Here is a 19,204-nt window from a genome sequence, read left to right on the forward strand (position 1 = left end):
ACGCGTGCGGGGAGGGTAAAGGGCTCGGGCTCTGGTGGGCCCGGCCGGAAGGGACGATCGGCAGAAGGAGCGCTCCAGGGAGGCTCCGTGGGGGTCAGGCTTTCCGTTTGCGGCGCGGCTTTCAAGGGGACGCGGTCGCCGCCCCACCCGTGGGGGAGGGGAGCGCGGCAGGAGCGACGCAGATGCGAAAGTCGTTGCCTCCGGGCACCATTTCTGCGCCGGAAACCGGATCCGGCGCGGAGGCTACGGCGTCCCTTGCCGACGCTTGGGTCCCGGCGTCTTCGCGTTTCATCCCCGGCTGCAGCGATTGGAGTAAACTTGTGCCTCCTTAACCTCTCAGAGCTGGTCCTCAGTTGACCCAGGAACGAGGTTTAGGAACTGTGTGCAGTGGTTTCTCTTCCGCTGCTTTCTTGTGGTGGAGGAAAACGGAGAGGAACAAAAGCTCCCCTGGATTTTGTGCATTTTGATTGTCGGATCTAATTGGATTTTCCGAGTTTTTAAAAGCGTGATTTCTTAAGGTGGTCCTGTGCTACTTTGGGACGAATGTAGTTTTGCGTGTATACTTTTCCACATGTACCACCCCACCCCTCCCCTGGCTGCCGCTCACCCGGTGTACCTTTGCCCTTTTGAAAAACAAAACTAAAGCATAGGAAGACTGTCCCCTTCTTTTCTTTCCTTTCTTTAGGGTTGTCGTGTTATTAATAGATCAAGGTACTCAAGTATGTTTAAGTTAATGAACCTTGTGCCATCTTCCAGACTTAGCAATGCAGTTTCCTGGATCTAGGAACCATTAATTTCAGCTGGAGTAGAAGATGATGAGTCCTTATCCACTTCATATTGGCCGTTAATATAGCTTTAGACGTGTGAACAAAGTTTTTGAGTAAACACTTGGTCCCACCAAATCTTATGGTCCTTTATTCTAGCCTGCTGTTCTTAAAAAGGGTTTGCTCCAAAAAAAACTTTGCGCCGAACCTTAGGGTTGAATTGAGTATTTTTTCTTTGGTGCTAATACCTCTTTTTTTTCAGATACTGAGGATTAGTACTGTCCATTCTTCCTTTATGATTTAATTTCTTCACGTTATTTCTGAAAATTATTAAGGACCTCACAGGGATTGATTGCTTCCTCTCTTAGAGTTGTTGTAGTTCAGGTTGTTGGATATTCAGACTTGACATAGTGAATGTGAACAAGCATCAGCAGTGGAGTGAACCAGAATGTGTGCCGCGGATGGGATCAGAAAGCGGCAAGTGAAGAAAAGTCTTTGGTGACTTAATCGACAGCTAGACGACTGATCTGAGTGTTCACTTAAGTGCTCAGGAGTTGAATTGTGAGTAGGCAACTCCTGACTTGAACAAAGTGTCATAAGAGACATAAGTTGCAGTGTTATTGGAATTACATATATTCAAGTGTTTTTAGACCTTAACAGCTTCTTTATTATTGCTATTTGTTATCCACCATCAAGATTGAGAATTATTTCCCAAGTTGTGACTTTTTTTCCACCTATTTTATGTTGTGTGTATGAGAACCGTGAATGACTTCTCTGTAGTGGCACAAAGTTAAGGATTAGGGCCTGGGATTTAGCTCAGCGGTTTGGTGAGCGCAAAGACCCGAGTTCAATCCCCGGTACCAAAAAAAGAAAAAAAGCAAAGTTAAGGGTTGTTTCTGGATTTAAGTAGAATTTAATTGACAAATGTGTTCTACTTACTCTTTATTGGAATACACTTGTTTAATAGATTCTCCCAGACCTCCTGGCAAATAGAATCAGTTTTTCGAGCTACAGCTTATTTTTATCTAATAATTTCTAGGTGTTTGCTTCTGTTTTGCTACCATTAGTAGGTATATTGGGAAATCTTGTACTTCCTGTTGTTACTATCCTATTGTATTCCTTTGACTTTTACTACTCCCAATTTTTTAAAATAAGCTAGAAGTTGGATTTGTTTGTGCTGTTTTGAGACAGGGTCTCACTTTGTAGTTGAGACTGACCTGGAAATTACTATGTAGCCCATGCTGGTCTCTAACTCACAGCGATCCTCCTGCTTCAGCCTCCTGAGTGCTGGGATTACAGGCGTGTGCCACCACACCTGTCTTTGAAGTTGGATTTTTAAAATAAATTTTTTGTAATCTTTATTGTTTGGCTTTTCTTTCAAAGAGATTCTTAACGTAGGTGTACCTAGTGAAGACATCACTAGAGGTAGGAGGCCCAATTTCAAATTCTTTCTTAAAACTACAGCGAAGGGGGCTAGGGATTTAGCTCAGTGGTGTCGCTGCCAGCCTTGCAAGCACAAGGACCCGAGTTTGATCCTGATACCAACAAAAAAAAAAACAACCAAGAGACCTTGATCTCCTTTTCTTTCAGCTCTAAATATTTTTTTGTGTAATGAAGCTATACATTGAAGCATGATATGAATGCGGGCTTTTCATTTTTGTGGGGCAGTCCTTCTTTCTCTATCTCTGTCTTTTGAGACACTAGGTCTTGCTCTTGTCCAGTCTGGTTTCCACCTCCTGGCCTCGAGTAATGCTACTGACAGCCCCCGGAATAGCTGTAGGCACTGAATCAAGCACAGGATTTCATTTCCATATGTTAATGATTGGGCACTTTAGTAGTGTCTGAACTCAGACTTGTCCCCTTACCTGTGTGGCCCTAGAAAAAAAGGTCTTAAGTCCTCTTTTATCTATTTCACTATTGTTCTTCCTTCTTGTTTCACACTTTCATTCAACACTTTGGAGGTCACTGCTCTGCAAAGGTGCAGAGTACTGTTGTAAGGCGCTTTAGACAAAGACTATCAGCAGTTTGGGAATGTTCCTGATTGATAGGGGACTGTCAGTTGAGAATGAAGGTAGTCTTTGGCTCAATAAGAGTGGGCCTTGGGCTGACTAGTGTGAGCCCAAATATGAGGAGGCGGTATCCCTAGTGGAGAGAAGCTGGGACCTAGTACAAATATATTCTTTGGTAGCGTGTTTTCTGGTAAAGAGAACCACAACCTGTTACTGTGGAAATACTAAACATAGGATCTAGAACTCATTTGTTTTGGGAGCGGGGGGAAGGTGATACTGGGAATTGAGCCCAACTATGTAACCAGCCCATGTACACCCCCCCCGGGGGGGGTCTTAAATCTCAAGATGGGACCTCACAGGACTTCACTCTTCACTAAATTACCCAGACTGGCCTTGAGATTGTGATCCTTCTCTCTCAGCTCCATGGTAGCAGGGATTACAGATGTGTGTCACCAAGACAGCCTCAGTTTTTAAAAGGAAAATGTGATTTTTTAAAATCAGTCTTCATTTCAGTTGTTTTCTTCAAACATTGAAATAACTGCCAAAGAATAACATAGGATGAGTGAATTTTCTACTGTTTGTTTTTATGCCATAAATTTGGGTTTCCCATCTCCAAAGTACTTGGGACCAGAAGTGTTCGGATTTCAGGATTTTTAAATTTTGGACTGTTTGCATAGGCTTTACCAGATGAACATCTTTATTCTGAAAGTTGGTATGCTTAGAAATCTGAAACTTGGATTGTGGTGCTTGTGGCTAGGTATTTGAAGTTACTGTTTAAAATTGAATTTCCTGAACACCTAATCATTTTATCATATAGTAGTAGACAGGTCTTTAATAAGAACATGGAGATGTTGCTGTTTCAGAGATCTCTGATATTAATGAGAATTGACAGAATCCAAAATTATTTTGTTTAAGTCACTTGTCTTTTCTGTATAAAATGTTCTGATAGGTATTGTGCTATCTGTAGAAGGTTTAAATTAATTTTATTCCTTTACCTACATTGTGAGATTTACGTTAGTGAAATCATATCCTAATTGTAAATTTTACATGTTTTTCATTGTCTTCGTGTATGATTCTGTAGTCTTTGATAATATTCCAGTGACTGTATATGAACCATCAAAAATATTTTGGTTTATTTGGAAACATTGAAATTGGAGAGTGCATATTACTCTTTTCTATATAGCTGGCTTTTGGTTGAAACAGGGTCTTGTTATGTTATTTAGGTTGGTTTTGAACTCAGATAACCCAAGCTACACTCACTACTCCTTTTTCCCAACCCTCCAAAGTGCTGGGATTTTAAGTATGTGCCACCGTGCCAAACCCATAACTATTTCTAATTCCACCATGATTTTAACCAGGGTGTTCCATTTCAGCTGTCTCGATTTTATTTTCATTTGATGGGTAATATTTTAAGTACATGCATTAATATTTTGTCAACCCTATGTCACTAATGTAGACATAATGTCAGAGACTATATTTTAGTTGTGCTACCATAGTGTAGTGCTAAGTAGATTTTCACAAATTTCTCCCCTAATGAAGATGGAAGCCAGGGCTTCGTGCATGTGCTCTACCATTGAGTTACATCCCAAACGCAGAACTATATTTACTTATTCTAGAACTATATTTGCTAGCCACTAATATGAATCTGGTAATAACCAGAAACTAAATGAAAATTGAAAATACCTTAAAATGTACAAGGTTAATACGTGTTTTTTGTTGTTTTCAGACGATACAGTAAGAATTTGTGTAGACTCTTCCTTCTACCTGCAACTCATATTTTGTTTCTGTAACATAACCTTTTTCAAAAGATGAGATTTGTAGCATTGTTCTATAGTTTGTAATTATTGCTTAACTTTTTTGTATTTTTTGTTGTTCTTCCTTGAACACAGGACCTTGTGTTTGTAAGGTAGGCAACAGAACCACTGAGCTAAACCCCAGCCCTTGGGAATATTCTTGTTGTCATTTATATTTCCAAACTTTTGTATTTTTAAGGAATGCAGGTCCAATCATGAACAGTAAAAAACACTTGTGCATGGTTGTATTACTTTGGGCAGATGTGTAGTCAAGAACACCACCAAAATCAAGCTTGAAGATATTCCCATCACCCCCCCAGAAGTTCCCTCATGTCCTTAACTTCCGTACTATCTCCAGCTCTTCTGAGTCACCTCTTACACAATGTCTTATCAGTAGAATTCTATTGGATTCGCCTTCTGTGTCTGATTTCTTCAGCTTACAGTAATGCTTTTGAAGTTAATTCATGTTGTTACAAGTATGAGGGGTTCCATTGTTGCATAGTGCTTGGTTTTTATGAGAGACGGCCTTACTGTTTTTCAAAGTTTGTTTTTTTCCTTTTCTAGCAGCTATTCTGTGTCCTTGGGAGTTACTGATGTTTTTAGATTTGTAACATTAGCCATTATTACAGGTGGTTGTATTATGTCATTGTAGTTTTGCTGTTTTTTTTTTTTCTAATGATTAGTGAATGTACTCATCTTTTCATATGTATCATCTTGGTGAAAGGTATGCAGTATGATCAAAAAGTACAGTGACTTTATTTATTCATTTTTAACGTTCATTACAATAAAAGACACTGCCATTCCCTTTTAAAATACTCCCTCTGGGGTTGAACACAACTCTTTTTTCTACTTTCTGAAGCAATTCTGAAAGTCCCCTTTCTGGAGTGTCTTTATTTGCACTGTCATAGCTGCCTTGATAACCTGAATGGATTCAAAACGTTTACTTTTTACAGTCATTTTGACTTTGGCATAGAGTGCCATCCAGTGAATAAAGCAGATGAGGACACACAATGATACTTTTACAAGCCTGTCTGTCTGTTGGATGGCACTGGGCAGCACCATTCACCATATATTTGAGCATACCTCTTAAACATGCTCACAAAAGAACAAAAGAGAACTTGCAGAACTGCTTCAGAAAGAAGCAAAAATGATGGGATAATTGTGTTTCTGTAATACATTTATATTTTCTTGGTAAGTTATGAGAGTCCTTTATATATTCTGGCTACAAGTTTTTTATGAGATCTGTCTTATATTGTACAAATACTTATTTTCAGGTAACTCATTTAAATGAGCAGAAATTTTAAATTTTGATGAGGTCTAAGTTATCAGGATTTTTTTCCCCTTTTTTGTATGTGTGCTTTCATGTCTTACCTAAAATTTTCACATATGATCACAAAGATTTTTTTGTTTTGTTTTCTCTACAAGCCTGGAGTTTGGGGTTTATGATAAAGTCTTGTGGTTCATTTACAGTTAGATTTGGTACATGATAGGTCAACCCTCTTTGTTTTTTTTTTTTGTTTTGTTTGTTTTTGAGGCTAGGTCTCCCTTTGTAGCCCAGGCTGGCCTTAAACTCAAGGTGATCCTCCTGCCTCAGCCTCCCAAGAGCTGGGATTACAGGCATGTGTCACCACACTTGGCTCTCAAACTTATTTACCTGTTTTTTTTTTGTACCCAGGATCAAACAGGATTTGTGCTTGCGAGGCGGGCAGCAGAACCACTGAGCCAAATCCCTGGCCCTTTTCCTGATTTTAATATGTGAATGATGTGAATGTCAGGTGTTCCAGAATCACTTTGTTGATGAAACACAGTGAATTACTTGGGTACCTTTGGGAACAGATTCACTCTTGATTGTGTGCCTATGTTAATGCCAATTTCTGAAAATTTGTTACTTCTAAAAATTCTTAAAATTATTTGTATTAACCTGTACTTAGTTTGGGCTTTTTAATCTCAAAGCTTTCAATTCCAACAGTATATTATAGTAATAAATTTTCTTTAAATGTGTGCACATACATATATTTTATGTATAGTTAAGCACAGGAGCATAAAATAAAATGGAGTTCAAAAGGATTTTGAAATTGCATGATTCAGTTATTTAATCATCAACATTCCCCATGAGGACTTTATTCTTAACTCTGTTTTAATAGGTTATTTCTGTCTTCAGGGTTGGGGGGGGTGGTGTATGTTGGTTGGTTTTGGTTTTATGATGCTAGGGTTCAAATCCAGAGTCTTGCTCACACAAACAAGGAAAGTGCTGCACCAGTGCACTACATCCTCAGCCTTGTTTCTTTCTGTCTTCCGAAGATGTCTTCAGTACTAGATTCATAAAATTTTGTCTCACCCCTTTACATGCAAAGTAGGGTAGAAAATGCAAGCAAATGTCTTTTGAGCATCTCCTAGGAGTGTAATAGTGCATTTATGTAGGGAGAATGGTCAGACTGGACATTAGAAGGAGCCAGGGAAGAGGTATAATACCCGTGATACTTGAGAAAAGGAAAGAATGATTGGATTTTACTTTGAGGAGCTAACTAGGAAAGCCAGTAGACTTGGAGTTAGACTCAGAGTAGGCTTTTTAAATGTTCTGAGACAGCCATTTTCTAAAAATTATTTTTCTTATATAGGTATGGTTTAGAAGGTTCAGTTCTCATTTCCTACAATCTCAGATTTTTATTCCTCTTCCAGTTCTAATATTATATTCTTCATGATGAACTTGTAATATTTATACTATCAGTAAAATAATCATATTAGAATCCTGCCTCATTGGACTTTTAATTTCTTTAGGCAGAGAGCATGTCCTGCTCACCATAATTTTTTCTTGCAGTTTCTGGCACTTACTTAGTAAGCATTGGAAAATGGAATGTATTTTTGTCTCATTCATTCAGCTTTTGACTTTCTAAATTCTGAGTCACTTAAATTATGGTAAAAGGTAAGTGATCTGTAATTACTCTGTAATTAATTAAAGCACCTTCTTCACAGTAACGTTTTCAGTTGGTTTTATCATCCCCTGTGGGAGTCTCTTCTATGCCTTAAAAAACTGGACTCTGCATAGTTCATGATATACTTTGTCATTCCCATGTTTCCTCTGTTGAATGAGTTACGCTAAATAATAACTTACTAAATCACAATAAATCAGGTGTTAGTTATCCTAAACCCTTTCTGTCTTCAGTTGGAATCAATGTTGTTATGTCTTATGTGCTTTAGTGATTGCGATGGCTAGCAATTTGAAGGTTCTTGTACTTTGTTATAATGAATCTTTAATATATCCAATATTTCTAACTTTTCTTTGGAACAATTTGTGTATTCACTTTATTTTGAGAAAGCACCAAATATGTAAAGAACAAAAGAAAGTTCTCAATGCTGGGAATTGAAAGGGGGACAAAAATAGTAGATGAGTTTATTTTATGAATGTGATGGGAAATTTGGGATAAGTTACAATAGTGTTACTGTACAAAAATTGGAAATACAGAGATGAAAAAAGTAATCTTAAAATCAAATAATCTAATAGCATTTGTCATTGCCAACTTGAGAAAAGTATTTTGTAGATAATTATTTTATCCAGAGGGTAATTCATGTAATCTCATTTCTCAGTATTTTGTTACAGTATTAAAATAGGTGTAAAAATTTACTAGGTAAGTCTGCTTTCTTAATTTTCTCCCATTATTTCAAATGAAAACGTTATGTTACTTAGTTTTGATACTTTATTTGGTCTTACTTTGTGGTGCTGGGGATGAAACCCAGCACCTGGCACATGCTAGGCAAGTATTTACCACTCAGAGCCCTCTAATGCAGTAGGGTTGTTACCCTTATTGGGAGTTTTAGGTTTGGAGAAACCAGTACCCTAAATAGTAGTATCTGGATTTATTTTTTAAAGCATGTGAGGCATTATATAAGTGCATAAGCAGATAGGTAGATGTGTGTAGTTTTTGAGTTTTAGGAGGAGGTTGGGAATAGAATCAAGGAACCTAATAGAGCATGATATCTAGTTGAAGTAGAAGTGACTGGAAGGAGCTGCTTGCCTTGCAAGCTCAAGGGCCCTGTTCAAACCCCAGTACCAAAAAAAGAAAAGAAAAGAAATCTAGTCTTGAAGTGATTGGAAGGGTATGGAGCTATAGTGTTTTCTCTGTATGTATTAATCATAGGTGGTACCTGGTGTTTATGAAAAACAGCATCATACTGTAATGACTATTGTAAGCTGTGTTTGGATTTGAATTTTGTTTTTTATAGGAAACCTACACTGGAATTTGTTAAATAGGAATTTAAGCTGCATTCTGATTGGCCCAGTAGATGTATACTCAGACTTGTGGTAAATTTTCAGTACTTCTAAATGTAAAATGAATGGATGCTTGATTTTTGTGAGTCTCTGGGAGCACATACTTACATGTGTGTAGCTAAGGATCCAGGGCTTGAGCCTGCAAAGTACTCACTGTACCTCTGCACTGTGCCCTCTCCCAATTATGCCTGTCTGGGTTGGGGTCCCCCCCAAAAAAAATTCTCAAATTTTCATATTTTTTCCTTCTTTTACCCCAGTTCCAACATTCTAATGTTTACTGTTCTGAAGGCTATAAACATAAAGTAAATGATGATAATGTTTGTTTATTCTGTGCTAATTTTTCTTGGGACAAAGGGAGATGGAAACATTGTAGGCTGGAAACTTACTATTCTGCTGTTATTACTTTTTAATAAATGATGTTAATTCTCTTTATTCCCATTTGTCTAGGGAAAGTAAAGTTTATCTCATATAGTTTATAAGGATGATTTTTAACAGTTGTTACTCTTGTACTTCTCCCTCAGCGTTGACCCTGTGCAGCAAAGAAATGGTTATGGAGAAGCCCAGCCCGCTGTTGGTGGGGCGGGAGTTCGTTCGGCAGTATTATACTTTGCTGAATAAAGCACCAGAATACTTACACAGGTGAGCTTCACGCAAATCATTGAGCATTTTTATTTAGTTTTACTTCACTTGGTATGACTCTATATTTTACCTTTCCTGTCTCGTAACTTACAGTATCTTTGTAAACATTTCTAAACCATATTTAAAACTTTAACCATGTGATGGCTAAACCAGTGTTTTTCCAGTTTTTTGACTGTTGACCACAGTAAGAAAAACACATAATATCCCAGTATAACACATTCATATCTGTATCCACACATTTTTTATATTATACTGGCATTTTATGTTTTATTTGAAAAAATAAGTTGGGCATGGTGGTGCATCCATACAATTCCAGCACTGTGGGATACTGAGGCAGGAAGATTACAAATTTGAGCTCAGCCTGGAAACTCAGTGAGTCCCTGTCTGAAAATAAGGGGTTGGTACTAGGAATGCAATTCAGTACAAAAGCACTGGGTTCGGTCTCCAGTACCACAGGAAAATTAAAAAAGGTTGATGGGTTCCCAGTATGCAGTTAGAAACCAGTGGCTTAGAGGCAGGAATAGTGGAACATGCTTGTAATCTGAGCTACTTGGGAGGCTAGACTAGGAGAATCGTGAGTTCAAGGCTAGCCTGGGCAAGTTAGTGAGACCCTGCCTCAAATTTAAAAAAAAAAAAAAATAGAGCTAAGGAAATAGCTTCAAATTTCCCTAGACTTGATTCCCAGTACCAGGATAGTGAAAGTAATGGTTCAGATCTTCTTTTTGAGTTCTCACAGTGTAGTGCTTGCTTTGGAAGCACATACAGTAAAACTTCTCACAGTGTTGGAAAGTGAATGTTATATACTTGTGAAAATTTGTATTTCTTCTAATCTGCAAAATACAGAAACATTGTTCATTACTTTGGCAAGACTTACCTGTAATCTTTTAAGATCCCCCCTTCCACTCTGAGATTAAAGTGAAATTATGTGGGTAGCTCTTGTTTATTTTGTTCTTCTGGGTGTGTCTTAACAAGTAGAACAAAAGTGTGAGTCTTGTAAGAAGGCTTTTTTTGTTGTAGAACACACTAGCTTATGTGAGTTAAGGATACTGTACTGTATATCATTGCAGCATCCTCTGGGAAAGGTTTTAAAGATTTCTACATCCCTGGGCTGGGGATTTAGCTTAGTGGCATTGCACCTGCCTCTCAAGAACAAGGTCCTCAGTTCAATGGTCTTCTAAAAGTTGGGCATTTTGAAAGATTTTGCATTTGTCCTACACTCTTGAATATACGTATGGTATTCTCTAATCAAGGAGGCTTTTTTTTATATATTTACTAGTTGCTTGGAGTACTCTACATACCTATATTATCTCATGTAGTTGTTAGGGCAATCTTACAAAGTGTAGACAGTGTAATTATCCCACTTTACATATTAGACAGCTGCAGCTAGTAATTAATTCAGGAAGATCACAAGATCACTCAGTAATTAAATGAGAAGTTGTAGCCAGTATTCAGTCAAAATTTTGGCTATAGAGCCCAACTGTTCTTGAGTGTAGTGTATCTAAAAAGTGTAAGTAACATACTCCCTCTCCTGAAAAATCCCACAATCAAAACCTATGTTTTTGTTTTTTGTTGTTGTTGTTGTTGTTTTTCCTTTTGGTTTTTTCCTTTGCTTGTTTGTTTGGTTTTTTTGAGACAGGATCTCACTATGTAGTTGAGACTGACCTGGAACTCACTATGTAGCCTAGGGTGGTTTCGAACTCACAGCGATCCTCCTGCCTCAGCCTCTGGAGTGCTGGGATTACAGGTGTGTGCCACCACGCCTGGCTGTTTTTTCTAATTTTAAAAATACAGGTGTGCTTGCTGATAGCATATGTGAAAGATTTGGAAGGGAAGTGGAATTCATTGTGTCAGATTGGGTCTTTTGGGCCAGGGATTTGGCTCCTTGGCTCCACAGCCTGCTTTGCAAGCTGAAGGGCTGGAGTTCAATTCCTGGTACCACAAAAACAAAACAGATGGGATCTTTTCACAGTATGAGTATAGTATTAGCATTTTTTAAATATTGTGATGACAAAAGAGCTTAAAACTTCAGAAACACATATGCTAAAAAAAGAAAAATACACCCTCATGTTATTGATTTGTTTCCTTTTGTTTTTTGGTACTGAGGATTGAACTCAGGACCTTGCACTTTTGAGGCAGGCAGCAGAACCATTGAGTTAAATCCCCAGCCCTTTACACCCTCGTGTTAAGTAACAGCACAGACTTCTTCTATTTTATATCTAGCTTATTTAACCACTTTTCATCTTTCTTTTTTTGGTACCGGGGATTGAACTCGGGTCCTTGCGCTTGCAAGGCAGGCCACCGAACCACTGAGCTAAATCCCTGGCTCTGCCACTTTTCATCTTAATGAAAATTTAGTTTGTTAGAATCTTTTCGCTAGTATAAACAACACTGTAATGACTTTCCTTAGATACACATTTTTGTGTACCTTACTGAGCAGTTATATTTTTAAGTTCCTGGAAGAATTGACTGTATCAAAGATATGATATTATAAGGCTTTCCATATATACACAAAGTTATTCTGCTAAATTTGTCTTTTGGAAAAATAATGCCAGTTTGTATAACCTGCCACTAGCATATGACAGAAAATACATAACATTTAAAACTAGAAGGGAGGGCCAAGGATTTCGCTCAGTGATTCTGGTGCCTGCCTCGTAAGCACAAGGGCCTGAGTTCAATCCCCGTACCCAAAAAATAAATAAACAAATAAACAAATCAAACTAGAAGTGAGTGGTTTAAAAAGCATAGACTATGGAGCCAGACCGGCTGGTGTATTTTGTCTTAGCTGCCCTCCTTTATATGTATATGACTTTAGGGGAGTTCATTTAACCTTTTCTGAACCTTGCTATGCATTTAAAAAAAATTTTTTTAAACAGTGTACTATGTAGTTTAGGAAGCCTCGTATTCACTGTGTAGCCCAGCCTGGTCTTGAACTTGTAATGAATGATCTTCCTGCCTCAGCTTCCCAAGTGCTGGGATTATAAGCATGCTCCATCGTGTCTAATTTGGAAAGATTTACTTTTTATCTTTGATAACTTTAATTTAGAAAGATGCTAATTATTACTGCTTTACATCGTGCCAGAGAAAAGTCTATAATTTGTGATGTACTTAAGAGCAGCATAAAAATATCAATGAGAAATTTGATGCTAAAGTAATTGTAGATTTTTTAACTTGTCTGGATTATTTCAGATCTAAACTGTTTTGTTACAAGCCTTTAGAATTAGTAATCATTTTGCCAGACTTGGTGGCGCACACCTATAATCCTAGCACTCCAGAGACTGAGCCAGGAGGATCATTGTGAGTTCGAGGCCAACCTGAACTACTACATAGCAAGACCCTGACTCAGAAGAGAAAAAGAATTAGTAAATTGGAGCTCTGAATAGTAAACAGAGCACTTGATCCTGAGAGAAATCTAGGTCAGTGAGTTTCTATCTAAAGAAAAATATGGTTCAAATACTGCAGCATCTGTTTTTAGACTATACTTTACCTCGTTCTTCCATTTTACAAAATAAAGATGTGATGTGAATTAGATGAGAGTAGCTAATGATCATCTATTTACTGTGCCAGACAGTCTAAGCATTTTATGTGCTACTCATTGAATCCTTATGAAAACCTATAGAGATAGTTACTATACCTCTTTTATTACTAAGGTAAATGAATTTACAGATTACAGTTAAGTAACTTGTCCAAGATTATATATCTAATTAGTGACAGAGCTATATATGGAGCCTAGTTTGATTTTCAACAACAGAACTCTGTTGTTTCTTAGACTTCTCGTGATAATTCAGTGATAATGTATATAGTTATAAATGATTTTGTAGGTTTTATGGCAGGAATTCTTCCTATGTTCATGGAGGAGTGGATGCCAGTGGAAAGCCCCAGGAAGCTGTTTATGGCCAAAATGTAAGTTACTCATACGTATTTTAAATGTCTTTGTGTTAAGATAGAAATTTCTTTTTTTTTTAAATAATTTTTTATTTATGAAAAAAACAATATGAGAAAAACAAGTAAGTACACTGTATCCTTATTTCCAAAGTAGTTATTCTGTATAAGACAGACAAGATTTTCTCTTACAAGGAAACAAATAATAGCACTGAAGTAGAGAATTTTCAGGCACACCTGGGAATGGTGGGTTTTTGTTTGTTCATTTGGTTTTTGTTGTTGTGGAGTTGTTTTGTTTGTTTGTTTGGGGGGGGGGGGCTACCAGTGATCAAACTTGGGATCTTGCGCTTGTGAGACAGGCCACAGAACCATTGAGCTAAATCCCAGGCCCAGAAATAGAGAATTAAAAAATAGCCTTATGTTCAGACATTTCTTCAGTATGATCATTAGAAACTCACCAGAATGAGTTTCAGTCATTGTAAAATGTGTTTTAAATTTTTAAACATGGATTTTCTATGAAAAATGGTATTATATTGGAGTGGGTGGACACAGGAGAAAATGGAATGTTGTATATCCTTGGTATGAAATTTCTACAAATTTGGACCAAACCTTGTGTCACAGGAATGCACAGAAATATGTACTCTTTACAGCTACAAAGGGAAGGAAGACTTTGTAGATAATACGAAACTTCAGTTAGATTCCAGGATTTGGTCTTAACAAAGAAGTCCAAAGCAGAAAAATGGCATCAGCAAGTATCACAGTAAAATAAAATTCGGTGTTGAGGTCAAGGAGCAGTCATTATAGTTCATGAGAATGACTAAATTATTACCAAACTAAGAGAAAGCAGTGTAAAGCCAGATGACTGCAGTGTTAGAGGGCTATTTCTTGCATGGAATGTACAAGCTGGACATGGTAGTTAGGAGCAGCAGTCTACAGGGAGGCACATGCCATGGTGGAATGGATCAGATGAATCAGGAAAATTAACAAGACAGCATTCCAGAGTTGTGAGGAAGTTGGCATTGGTAGGTAACAGTATTATGCAGGTAATGCACAGACTTTGTGTTTTGTCCCTACCTATCCTGTATAGGACATACACCACAAAGTGTTATCTCTGAACTTCAGTGAATGCCACACAAAGATCCGCCATGTGGATGCGCATGCCACCTTGAGTGACGGAGTTGTTGTCCAAGTCATGGGCTTGCTGTCTAATAGTGGACAGCCAGAAAGGAAATTCATGCAGACCTTTGTTTTGGCTCCAGAAGTAAGTTTGCATTTCACTTACCTGATTAAATTTGGTGTGTTGAACTGAAATTCTTTTAATAGGTTTATATTTGCATACTATTTTTGAGATATTTTATTGGACCTATTATACAATTTATATGAATGTGTGTGCACTGCTTTAACTATTTTGGAATCAAAAGTCATATGCTGATAATCTGTGTGAATAGATTATTAATATTATAGATATAATACAAAAATTACTTTGGTATATTTAAAAGGTAATATTTTGAAAAAAAAAAAAGGTCTTTTTATGAATTTGTCTTGATTCTTTCCCACTGAGAAAAGTTTCTTGGGCTCTGATTCGTGCACGCGCGTGCGTGTGTGTGTGTGTGTGTGTGTGTGTGTGTGTGTGTGTTCTCAAACCCAGGAGCTCGTGCTTGCAAAGCAGGCATGGTGCCGCAGAGCTATACAATCCCCCTCAGTGATCCTTTTTTTTATTTTAACAGCATGTTTAGCTTTGGAAAATTAGGTTTATCCAGATTATTTCTGTGCTATTAAAACTGAAATTGTATATGCCATGTAATTTGTTCTTTTAATATAATACCAATTTTATGGATATTCATAAAATATTTGCATGTTGCTTTCCTGTAGGGGTCTGTTCCAAATAAATTTTATGTTCACAATGATATGTTTCGTTATGAAGATGAAGTATTTGGTGATTCTGAACCAGAACTTGATGAAGGTGAGGTTACTCTGAAGATAGAAGGGTTCTTTCTGTCAGTGCTCTCTTAAGGACTGTAGTTTTTATAAATATGAATCTTACTGAAATTATTTCCTACTTTTTCCTTTTATTGCTAATAGAGTTTTGTTAAAGTGGAGTTTAAAAAAATCAAACTTAATTCTGCTTACTCTCCAATTTTTTCAGAGAACAGGGAATATTGCAATTGAATGACTTTGTAAATAGTTGCCAGTTTTTTGTATTACAATGCAATTTCCTTAGACATACTAAAAATATGTGTTAGAAATTGTGGAGACCATCTTTTAAAGAGATGTCATGCACTATGTATTGTCAGAATCAGAAGATGAAGTGGAAGAGGAGCAAGAAGAAAGACAACCATCTCCTGAACCCGTGCAAGAAAATGCTAATAGTGGTTACTATGAAGCTCACCCTGTGACGTAAGAACAAGACTTCCAGACACATTCCGACTGGACTCTAGTGTAGCTGCAGGGTTTCTCGTGGGTGCACTGTACTGCTGAGCTCTATCCTTAGTCTCTGGAAGCAAGTTTTCTATAAAACTATTTATATGTATGTAATTGCTAAATGTGGATTTTTTTTTTTTTTCTTCTGGTATCAGGGATCAAACTCAGATCCTTGCGCTTGCGAGGCAGACAGTGGAACCACTGAGCTAAATCCCTGGCCCCTTGGAGAGATTGTTTTACTTAATTCAAAAGTTAAACAATTTTTACCAAAGCAGTGGTCACTTACTATATGTAGAATGTATAGGACAACCCAAAGAGAGCATTTTGTTTTTACTTAATTTTACTGCTGAAAATGCAGGGTTTATAGTTAGCACTAAACATTCCTGATAATACAGAGTGCTTGTGTAGTGTGTGCGGACTGGTTCTGGATTCCATCCCAGTACCACAAAACCCAGATGTAGAACAGGCTACTGGCATATGGCTGCTTGTGCCCATTAGATTGGAGAGAAAGTGAATTTTGTCTTTTTGAACTGATCATTTATAGTAACGGCATAGAAGAGCCTTTGGAAGAATCCTCTCACGAACCTGAGCCTGAGCCTGAATCTGAAGCAAAGACCGAAGAGTTGAAACCACAAGTGGAGGAGAAGAACTTAGAAGAATTGGAGGAGAAATCTACTACTCCTCCCCCTGCAGAGCCTGTTTCTCTGCCCCAAGAACCACCAAAGGTTAGATCAGTGGAACTCTTCAGACCTTTGACCTCATACTTTCATACTTGGTACCATCAATGCAATGTGACTTTGGTTCTGTTTTGTTAAATTGACTAATACAGCAAACTATGTTTTGTCATGTATATGAAAGAAGCTGTGGTGGTGTTATCCTGAGGAATGTTTCAATGGTTTTTTTAAAAAGCTCCTAAAAGTGGGGTTTCTAAAAGATTAGCCTTGATCTGATGCAGTTTAATGACTTAGATGAAATCACCCCCACCCCACCTCCCAATCCATCTAAGGCTGTCATCTGCTGTTCCCTTCTGGGTGAAATCCTTTAAGCCCAGCTGCACCAGGAATCGTGCAGTTTCCCAGCTTAGGTTGGTCTGTAATTAAGAGATACTCTGGGTTAGATAGGATCAGTTTTCTTTATTACTACACCAATTAAACCATCCTGTAAAGGTGAGTGACACCCACAGTGTTCTATGCAAAACTTCTTTTATCTCTCTGTAAAGCAGGATAAAGACTATTTGGATAGCAAGAGGAGAAGATTCCTTGTTCAATTTGTGGATGTCTGTTAGTTTCCAGCTAGTATTCTATTCTTTCCTATCCTTCCCCCTTCCCTTTAACACTACCACATACCCTATCTTCCTCCAAAAAAAGAGAAAGAAATAGGTTTCTGTCAGGTCGAGTTCACTAGCATATTTAGTTGTTAGTGGTTGTATTTACCACTTGCTCATCTACCTGGAATATATATATATAGGAACTTGCTTGTGGTTCTGTTTAGTAGCTGAGACAAAACAATTACAAATAATCTTGCATAATGAGATTTTGAAAGCTGGCACATAGACTGGCATGTGTGTGTGTGCCTGTTAGGCGTCCTCCAATATAGAGCCATAGTTTAGAAATGAAAAGAAAATATGTATTTGGGAGTTTCCCTATAGGAATGTTGGTGGTTTTCCATGATTAGTAGTCTAGGTTTGTTGCATTTCCTGCAGGCTTTCTCCTGGGCTTCAGTGACCAGTAAAAACCTGCCTCCTAGTGGTACTGTTTCTTCCTCTGGAATTCCACCCCATGTTAAAGCACCAGTCTCACAGGTAACCCATCTGTGAACACATTGGATTGTATCCTTGTTACATTGCCAATTGCTTATTATTTTTTATTACATTTTTTAATGAGTCAGAAAATATGGATTAAACATACAATAAAGTGTATGAAATGTCAGTTCACCCACTTTAAATGCCAAATCTCCATTCATCTGCATAGGTGGTATTTAGGGTTTGGGTGTATGAAATATAGATAAAGTTGGTTTTACCAGTATGTAGTATTGTCATTTAAAAGGCTTCTTAAAATAAAATTCCTTTTAAAAAGTATAAATTTAGTGAAAATATTTTAGGTAAGAAATTTGGAAAGACAAAATAGTGTGGCATATGAAGACTCATTGTTTTTTTTAAAATAGAAAACTTTAAAAAATATACATTGCCTAAGCTCTCCGTCTATAAGTGGTTCCCTCCATTTATTTGAAGCCTGTACCAACTTATGACTGTAGCGTTCACCTTAACTAATCATTCTGGTATTCTGCTTTTTGTCTGTTTGTCATCTACCCATTTCAGAGCTTTCCAAAAATGTGAAAATAAGACACTGACTACTTAACAATGTCTGTTAGATATAGTCTAGATTTTACTAAATTTTAAGGTCATTGGCATATCTAAAGGCATATTCTTTTTCCCCACATTTTTAGTTCAACTTTATTCTGCTAAAAATTTTACATTTAAATTATTACACTTAAAATGATTAGTGGATAAATCTTTTACATGATCCAGACAGTAAAGGATGAGGTGTCAAAAGCTGGATGTGGTGGTGCTTGCCAGCATTTGCATTGCTCAGAAAGATCATTGTAGTCCAAGTGTTCAAGATCAGCCTGGGCCACAGAGCAAGCCCCCGTCACAGAAAAAAGCAGCTTGTGATTATTACAGATTTTTCTGGTGTTGGTGCATATTGCAATTAGTTATATAGTAGTAGAATACTCTGTGCTGTTTCAGCAAGTAGGCATCCAGGAAATGAGTGGTTACCTTAGATCATAAACCAGAGTTCCCTCTTAATGAAAAAAATTGGTCTGTTCAGTGATTTTCCTTTTCATCCCATCCAGAAACTATATAAGTAACTTGTGGCTTTTCTTTTGAAATCTTAGATTTGGATTTGAAAGCTTTAAGAGAGTTGGCTGTGTTTACATAGTTAAAAGTAAAATACTAATGCCTTTCATACTGACTGACATTGTGTAGTGCACTTTCTGTTTGTTCTCCCTGAACCCTGTGAGTGGTAGGTGTGATGAATACTCCATAGAGCTAGGATAATAGAGGGCTGGAATTTGCATTCATGCAGCTGGACCAAGAGCCTCTGTGTATGACAGAGGCAGACCTGCACCCTCCTTCAGTGGCTCACCTTAGGGACAGACTGTCTGCACTCGCATCTCTATGTGCCTGACCTATATCACATTCTAGCCCAGGACAATAACTTTTCACATCTCAAGTAATTTGCCTTAAGGTTTTGAGTATTTTTTGAAGTTATATTTAATATTCAAGGAAACTAAGTTGTATTTCCCACTCTTCTCTTAGCAAGTGAAATTTTTAAGTGTTGAGAATATAAACCTTAGAAGAACTTTCTGTTTACACTATATTTAAAGAACTGCAGGGCCGGGCGTGATAGTGCACGCCTGTAATCCCAGTAC

The 19,204-nt window shown here is 37.5% G+C and overlaps 1 protein-coding gene across 2 annotated transcripts in view; it reads left to right on the forward strand.

Moving 5' to 3' along the window:
• The window catches only part of G3bp2 (G3BP stress granule assembly factor 2), a 69,839-nt gene that overhangs the window by 45,232 nt on the left and 5,403 nt on the right, over positions 1–19,204 (forward strand). Inside the window, exons 2-8 of one of the 2 annotated variants that reach the window (XM_010610824.3) lie at positions 9,355–9,472; positions 13,291–13,372; positions 14,439–14,612; positions 15,224–15,314; positions 15,646–15,748; positions 16,317–16,497; positions 17,475–17,573. In XM_010610824.3, the coding sequence (XP_010609126.1) occupies positions 9,378–9,472; positions 13,291–13,372; positions 14,439–14,612; positions 15,224–15,314; positions 15,646–15,748; positions 16,317–16,497; positions 17,475–17,573 (825 nt within the window). In that variant the 5' untranslated portion in view covers positions 9,355–9,377. Of the gene's footprint in view, positions 1–9,354; positions 9,473–13,290; positions 13,373–14,438; positions 14,613–15,223; positions 15,315–15,645; positions 15,749–16,316; positions 16,498–17,474; positions 17,574–19,204 lie in introns of those variants that run through there. The other variant, XM_010610825.2, reaches the window with a different exon arrangement.

Source organism: Fukomys damarensis, unplaced genomic scaffold (assembly GCF_012274545.1).
Source record: "Fukomys damarensis isolate Sample0158 unplaced genomic scaffold, DMR_v1.0_HiC HiC_scaffold_37, whole genome shotgun sequence".
NCBI lineage: Eukaryota > Metazoa > Chordata > Mammalia > Rodentia > Bathyergidae > Fukomys > Fukomys damarensis.